This window comes from Magnolia sinica, chromosome 2 (assembly GCF_029962835.1).
Source record: "Magnolia sinica isolate HGM2019 chromosome 2, MsV1, whole genome shotgun sequence".
Taxonomy (NCBI): Eukaryota; Viridiplantae; Streptophyta; class Magnoliopsida; order Magnoliales; family Magnoliaceae; genus Magnolia; species Magnolia sinica.
Genome location: NC_080574.1, coordinates 4247707 through 4256279, shown reverse-complemented (window position 1 = coordinate 4256279; position 8573 = coordinate 4247707). Strand labels below are relative to the sequence as shown.

The 8573-nt window shown below is 40.7% G+C and overlaps 1 protein-coding gene and 1 pseudogene across 1 annotated transcript; one reads left to right on the top strand and one right to left on the bottom strand.

Moving 5' to 3' along the window:
• Positions 1–273: 273 nt before the first annotated feature.
• On the bottom strand, positions 274–4420 carry LOC131238010 (probable inactive receptor kinase At5g10020; annotated as a pseudogene).
• Positions 4421–7311: 2891 nt separating this feature from the next.
• On the top strand, positions 7312–8070 carry LOC131238009 (secreted RxLR effector protein 161-like). Its single transcript, XM_058236138.1, has one exon. The coding sequence runs from the start codon at positions 7312–7314 to the stop codon at positions 8068–8070; it is 759 nt and encodes a 252-aa protein (XP_058092121.1).
• The last annotated feature ends 503 nt before the right edge of the window (positions 8071–8573 follow it).

Below are 8573 nucleotides of genomic sequence, written 5' to 3'. Positions count from 1 at the left end.
TTGTACGGGTAGATAGAGTACTTAACACTTTCCCTCTTTGTAATCGAGGTCTCTTACCCGGAATCCCAGATTGCAGACCAGGAGTCAATCTAAAGTAGGAGAATCTTCGAATTTCTCTAACCTTACGTATTCCGCGGTTCTAGTCGACCGCGGGATTTTAAGATTCGTCGGCTAGTGGCGACTCCAACATCCCCAAATCAGCCTAGTCACTCCACCATCAAAACAAAACCATAAATCAGCGTGGGCACCGATTTCCAGTGTCCACACCATGCTTTATGGAACTGTTGTTAAATAGAGAGAGATGCCATAGGTCTTACCATAGATATGGAGTGCTAAGCTATCACCATCAACATAATCTGCAAGAATCAACCTTTCTTGTTCCCTAGGCCCCCAATAGTAGCCTCTTAATATAACCATGTTGGGATGCCTGATCGTTGCAATTCTTTTGGCTTCCTTGGTGAATTCTTTCTTATGTTTCACAAGGCCTATTCGCAACCACTTCACAGTCAACATATGGCCACTATCTAACGTTGCTTTTATATGAAGTCCCATGGCTGCTTCTACCAAGAACTTCTGCTGGAGCACGAGACAGTTCCTCAGTCGTGAATACTAGAGAACTGTCTAGGAAAAATAGTTCTCCAACCAATCGATCTGGAGAATACACACTTAATGTCACAGGTTGCTCAGCTGCACATGATTCAATAAAGTGGGAGGAAGAAGATAATGGGGAACCCGGAGAGGACCTCCATCCCGTGGCCGGAAGACATTTATCTGGCACGTCGGACTTTATGGACTCTGAAGCTGCTTCTTTTAACTCAGGAATGCCATGTTCTGCAATTTCAGTTACAAACTCTTTCTGTTTAGCTATTGAGGGTCTAGCATCTGAAGCTAGCAACTGGTCATTAGAAAAACTCAACGAAGTTGGAACAAGGTCAGTATTTCTGATGAACCCGAAGAGGGTAGGACGAATAAATATCCCCGATGTAACATCTCTGCCGGTATTTTGGCTGCTCAACCCATCTCTGCCATGAAGCTCTTGCAACCGTGACCTAGTATGAGCCAGCAAGACAATGATGATCATCATGAGGGCCCCAAAAGACCCAACAATAATTGCTACTTTAATGTAAGACTTCAGATGATGATGGCCCCTGCCATAACCATTGTTCCCTGGCTGGAATGAAGGCAAACTGTTGTGGAAGACTAGTAAATCATTTCCAGGATGAAATGAGGTGTATGAAAACCTCCTCAAATTTCCAGGAACGTGACCCGATAAATTGTTATAGGACACATTGAATACTTTTAGACTTGCTGAAAGCCTATCAGGGATCTCACCCTTGAAATTGTTGCAAGATAGATTGAGATGCTCCAAATCATTAAGCTTGGTTATTTCACTTGGTATCCCTCCTGACAAATTATTCTCCCCAAGATTCAGCATCTTAAGCCTCACCATGTTGCCTATTGCTGGAGGCAAAGCACCGGTTAATGAATTATCAGACAGATCAAGGGACTACATCTGAGAACGAGAAGGTATAACTAATGCTTCAATTGAGTCTGAGCTCTGTAGAGGAATTGTTCCAGTAAAGCCATTTCCTGAGAGATGCAGATTTGTCAAGGTCAATGACACAAAGAAGCTACTCAAGATAGTTCCCGTAAGCTTGTTAAGGCTAAGGTCAATGGTAGTCAACTTTGGGTAGCTTCCTAGTACAGATGGAAGATCTCCTTCTAAAGAGTTATTCCTGATCTTGATAGAAGTCAGCATCTGATAGGTCACATTTGGAAAGTTCCCGGACAATGCATTAGAACTCAGATCAATAACCTCCAAAGAATCACCCCAGCTCCGCATTGCGGAAATGCCTCCGTAAATCATATTTCTACTCAAATCCACCTTCACACAGCTTCCTAGAGTGGAAGGTAATGAACCTGATAGTGCATTTGATGAAAGATTCAAAACCTTCAAAGTTGTAGAGTTGATACTCTGAATAGAGCCTGTGAAAATTGAAATCATGTGTTATATCACAGATGGAACATTTTGAATTAAAATCTGCACATCACTAAGAAAAAAGAACAATGACCAGTAAAGCAAGAGTACAAGAATATAACATTGTCAACTATTATGCACATCCAGATTTCTACATGTGGCAAAGAAAAACAGTCAGGCTCCTATTCCTATGTGCGCACCTATTGTCAGTGATGCCCTTGGTGTGGTCCATTGGATCAAGTGAGTGTCATAACCATTTAGTGGGACGTAGTTTCAGCCTCGAAGGAGATCGTTGAATAATAGGTGGCTAGTATGTATTCCCCCATCCACCATTTAGCCAATGGTTGGGAGACGGCTCACCCAATTGTGTCATGAGGCTTGGCTTATTTCCCTTCCAAGTTGACTTATTTATTTATTTTTCTTTAATTTGGTTGAGCATGTGGCATGTGTTCCCTTGTGCAAGATATGTAGCAAGCACAATCCAATGCTTAAACAGATTGTCGTGCCTGACTCCTGTTTCTGACAAATGTCAAGCAAGCATTGACAAACCTATTGGGAACAACCGTAATGCATGTTTCATCCTTATATTTAGCATCATCTGTACACCAAAAAAACAGTTCTAATGTGTCTCCAGTTTTTTTAATGCCTTTTCCCATATCTTAGGCACTTATAAACTAAAAATTACATTGAAATACAAGTTACCATGAACATATATTTCTACCGATGTGTCAGTTTGCACATGAGGTTTTCATACATTGTAAGCATTGGCCCTTCTTGTAGCTATTAGGGCCACCAATAAGCATCATATCCAACTGGGAGGGTAAAAGGAGGGTTGATGTTGAGTGGGAAGCCGATTATCAAACTTTTGCCAAGCTACCATGAGAATGAACCCCGATCCAAATCCTGATTAGCAAACAAGATTCTTAAAACTGACCCCAAATAACTGGGACAAGGCTATGATGATGATGATAATGACAAGAATTAAGTCCATAAAAAATTATTTTCTCCCAATTCTACGTCCAAATATAGAATATAAATGGGTGGAAAAACGAAATTCAGCATGTAGTAAGACCAACATTGTGTTGAACAGTTACTGCCACTTCACTGCTCTCTATAGCACAATAAAGTGATTACTTGTAAAATTCAATAAAGATAACAAAAGCTAAGGAGAACGCATCGATTTGGGCTACGGACTATTTATACATCAAACATGCATATGAACTTAAGAAGGGTCATCACGATTTCTTTACCAGAAAATCTGTTGCCACTGAGATCCAGTTCTTCCAATGGCACAAAACTCCCACAGAGTTCCATCGGAATAGACCCCTCGAGCTGATTGTTTCCAACACGTAAGACTCGAAGCGACGGCAATGAGTCAAACGAAGGAAGCTTTCCAATGATCTGATTGTGACCCACATCCAAAACTTCCGAGTTCCTAAACATCTGAATCGAATCATGTGAAAAGAAATCCCCGACCAGCTCATTGTAACTCAAATTCAGTCTAACTTGTAAGTCTCATATCCAAAATTACGGAAATATGGTATCCAATGTTGATTATTTTAACAGGATTAGTGCCTGCAAATGCAAACTGTCTAACGCAGAAAACAACCCATTTTGTAAAAAGCAATGTTAATGGATTGATCTCCTTGACAAAGAGATCAAATATGACATCCAATCTGTAAGCTTGAAAGTTACATTCCTCCTGAATTTGACAGATGAAACGGTTGACACTATTACAAAATCCCCATAAGGAGAGAGCTGTTCTCATGTATCATCCATCCATTCAACTTTGGCTGCAACTAAAAAAAAAATGGTATTCCTGCTTGTAAGTTGTACAATTCTGGGGAGAAGATATTAAAACCACATCTATAACATTTCTTTATACTTCAAGCTCGAATCATGAATGGCGATGGAAGTAAAAGTTCTTTCATCTTCGTACCTTTTCAATGGGAGTTGTGATAAGCCCACATTCACCTAGGCATGCGGTCATGTGTCACGGACATCCGAGCCATGCATCAGTCAGGTCCCACCCTGTAAATGGCCTGGACCAAAATCAAGCTGGTCAACTAGAAGGCCCACATCTGAACATTGGATGTGGACCATCAGCAATAGTTTTTAAAAACCCCACATTGGTTTTGTACATATGCAGCCCACCTTATGAGCCGACCACCCAAATTTCTGGGCAATGTCGTCTACAATTTGGGGCCCAAACAATGCATAGCACAGATGCCTGCAACGCATGTGGCCGCCCGTCCAGGTGTGTCTAGGATTATTGAAGTTCAGTCGATGGAACCATCATATACGCCCCAAGTAAGCTTGACAGATATCAGGAGCTATCTTCATATACGGACGCATGTACTGCTTCAAGAACTTCTCCTCGGACAAGCAAACGGTCGGATACAAATTGGGGTTCTTATTCAGCAACTCCTTGTTAAATGTCATCACCACCTCTCTTGAATATTCCGGAGTCTTCCGGAAACTTCAAGACATTTCTGGAAATTTCTAGAAATTTCCAGAATCTTCCGGAAACTTCTAGAGTTTGATAGAGTTTTCTTGACTCTTTCGGAATGTTCCGGACTATGCTAGAACCTTATGGATTCTCTTAGAATATTCCAGAATATAATAGAACCTTATAGAATATTTGGAAGCTTCTAGAACTCTTTAGAGATGTGTTGATTCTAGAACCTTCCATAGCCCTCTATAAATATGGGAAGAGTCTTATTGTGTACATACACATAAATAACAAAGAGTGAAAGCAATGTGTCTAAGTATTAAGACTTCAGAAGAGTTTTTCCTTGTGTGTGAGAGTTGTCATTTTTGAGTGATAGTTTGTGAGTGTTGTAAAGCATACCATTGTTGGGTACAAGTATTTGTAATAAATAAAATTACATTTACTTGTTGTGTTCAACTCTTCAATTTGGTGTTAGAGCGAGGTTTGGTCGGGATCCATTTTCTAAGGTGATCGTGCACAGTTTAGAGACTCTGAAGTTTGTTGGCTTGCTTGGTAAAAGGAGTGATAATCACACCAAGTCACGATGGCGGATCTTGTGAACACAACGAGCGGAGTTACGAGGCTTAACAACCACAACTACCAAAGTTGGAGGAGTCGCATTATGTCCTACCTTGAAGGGCAGGACTTGTAAGAGGTTGTTAATGGGAATGAGATTACCCCACCTCATAAGGAAAATGCTGAAGCACTCTAAAAGTGGAAGATTAAGGCCGGGAAGGCAATGTACGTGCTCAAGTTAACCATTGAGGATGAGTTGCTCAGGCGAATCAAGGATGACGACACACCCAAGATGGCATGAGACACCTTTGCATCATTGTTTTCGAAAATAAATGATGTTCGACTTCAATATTTGGAGAATGAGTTAATGTCCACCACCCAAGGAGATAAGTCTATAAGCGAATATTTCACAAGAGTAAAGGATTTATGCCGAGAAATTTCAGAACTGGATCCTAAAGCAAATATTCATGAGGAAAGAATTAGGAGGATCATTATACACGAGTTGAAGCCCGAGTATAATGCTTTTATCATGGTAATACAAGGTTGGCCTACTTAAACTACTCTTATAGAGTTTGAGAATTTGTTGGCCAATCAAGAAAGTTTATGCAAACAAATGATTGGAGTGTCGATAAACAAGGAAGAGGAAGCACTCTACTGCAATAATAAAAAAGGCGGACATCGACAGCAGAATAGAAAGGGCGAACAAAGTCAGTAGAACTTTGGAAAGTCCAAGAAGAGGTAAGAGTAAGGAAGAAGTCCTCGAACAGGGGGAGTTTAATCCGACAACAACACAAATAAACGATGATCCTCCGTATCTCGAAAGTATGATATAAAGTGTTTCAATTGCGGCAAGAAAGGTCACTTTGCAAAAAATTGTTGGTTCAAGAAAAAATTAGCCGAAGATAACTTGGTGACTTCTAGAAATCACCAAGAAGACAGTGAAGATGACTAGGACTTTCAGGCATCCTTAGCAGTGTCTGAATCTATCAAATGAGATTGTTTAGAGAAAGATATAGATTTTGATGAACCACTCAAGCAGTCTAACACAGTCACTGACGAAGTAGCTGCTTCTTCAATAGTGACAAAGATGGGTGAAATAGCCATTGCTGCAGTTTCCAATCAAGGAGCTATCAACTATAGTGATGATTGGATCATTAATTCAGGGTGCTACATATAGAGGAATGTTGTCTTTGATGAAGCCTCATCATGGTAGTCACCACTGAAGGAAGAGTTGCCAAACTCTCAAGACTTAGAAGATGAACTGCATGAGAAGATGGGGGAGACAAGGGAAGGAGAAGAATCTCCTAGTTCAACTAAGGAGTTGATGCATACATCAGGAGATGGTGAGCAAGTGTCTAATCTGTCTGGAACACTAGATAAATCTAAGAGTCCATGGCAAACTGGAGTACATCAAAGTAGTCTAGAAGAGCTTTGCCCAAGTCAACAGGAGGTTGCGGTAGACAACCCACCACTTAGGAGGACGATTAGACAAAGAAAGCCTAACTCAATATACGTGGATGCTGCCTTAGCAGAAGAAGAGACCGTGAAAGAGCCAACAATATTTGAAGAAGCATCCCGAGACATAAAATGTCAGAAGGCAATGGAAGAAGAGATTAAGGCATTGAACCAAAATCAGACTTCGGAACTAGTTCCAAAACCCAAGGATGTGAAGTCGATATCATGCAAATGGGTGTACAAAGTCAAGACTCGCCCCGATGGATCAATAGAAAGGTACAAAGCTCGACTAGTGGCTAGAGGATTCTCACAAGAATATGGGTTGGACTATGATGAGACTTTTAGCCCAGTAGCAAAAATTACAACGGTGCAAGTACTACTAGCGCTTGCAGCGAGCAAATCTTGGAAGCTGTGGTAGATGGATGTGAAGAATGCCTTTCTATATGGAGAAATTGATCGAGATATTTATATGGAGCAGCCAAGTAGTTTCCAGAGTAAAAGGCATCAGGATAATGTCTGTAAACTAAAGAAGGCCTTTTATGGGCTTAAACAAGCACCAAGGGCATGGTACAGCAAGATAGGGGAATTCCTAGTGCAAAGTGGGTTCTCGGTGGCACCTACGGACTCCAGTCTCTTTGTAAAAATCCAAGAAGGTAAACTAGCAATAGTGCTAGTGTACGTGGATAATTTGATCATCACTGGAGATGATGACGGTGAGATTGAAAGGACAAGAAAGAACTTGTCTGTGCGATTCCAAATGAAGGAACTTGGAGAACTGAAGCATTTTCTTGGGCTGGAGATTGACCAAAGCAACAAAGGCATATTCCTCTGTTAGCAGAAGTACGCCAAAGACCTATTAAAGAAATATGGGATGCTCGAATGCAAGCCAATTGCCACACCTATGGAGGCTAACGCCAAACTATGTTCGGAAAAAGGAAAAGACTTGGAAGATGCAACTATGTACCGACAAATAGTTGGTAGTCTAATCTACCTTACATTATCGCGACCAGATATAGCTTACGGAGTTGGTGTGGTTAGTCGGTTCATGCAAACACCAAAAAAGCCGTATCTCGAAGCAGTACGTCGAATACTGAGGTATGTGAAGGGTACGATAGACCTTGGTTTATTGTACAAGAAAGGTGGAGCATGCAAGATAGTTGGGTACTGCGATGCTGACTATGGTGGTGATCATAACACACGACAATCAACTACTGCATACATATTCAACCTTGGCTCAGAAGCAATCTCTTGGTGTAGCAAGAGACAACCTACAGTATCTTTATCAACCACGGAGGCTGAATACAGAACAATGGCAATGGCAGCACAAGAAAGCACATGGCTTATGCAGTTAATGAGGGATCTTCATCAACCAGATGATTATCCAATGATATTGCGCTGCGACAATCAATCAGCAATCTGTGTGGCTGAGAATCCGGTGTTTCATGCTAGGACCAAGCATGTGGAGGTACACTATCACTTTGTGAGAGAGAATATACTTCAAGGAGAAATCGAGATGAGTCATATGAAGACCGACGACCAAGTTGCAGACATATTCATGAAAGGACTTAGCAATGCTAAGTTCACCGAATTCAGAAAGCAACTTGGCATGATAAATAAAGCAGAATTATGAGAGTTGGTGCTGGGGGAGTGTTAAATGTCATCACCACCTCTTTTGAATATTCCGGAGTCTTCCGAAAACTTCCAGACATTTCTGAAAATTTCTAGAATTTTCTAAAATCTTCTGGAAACTTCTAGAGTTTGATAGAGTTTTTTTGACTCTTCCGGAATGTTCCGGACTATGCTAGAACCTTCCGGATTCTCTTAGAATGTTCCGAAATATAATAGAACCTTATAGAATATTTGGAAGCTTCTAGAACTCTTTAGAGATGTGTTAATTCTAGAACTTTCCATAGCCCTCTATAAATATGGGAAGAGTCTCATTATGTACATACACATAAACAACAAAGAGTGAGTTCAAGAGTGAAAGCAAGGTGTCCAAGTATTAAGACTTCAAAAGAGTTTTTCCTTGTGTGTGACAGTTGTCATTCAAGAGTGATAGTTTGTGAATGTTGTAAAGCATACTATTGTTGTGTACAAGTATTTGTAATAAATAAAATTACAATTACTTGTCGT

Excerpts from the sequence above, each read along its gene's own strand:
- LOC131238009 (XM_058236138.1), top strand. The coding sequence starts at position 7,312 with ATGCTCGAATGCAAGCCAATTGCCACACCTATGGAGGCTAACGCCAAA.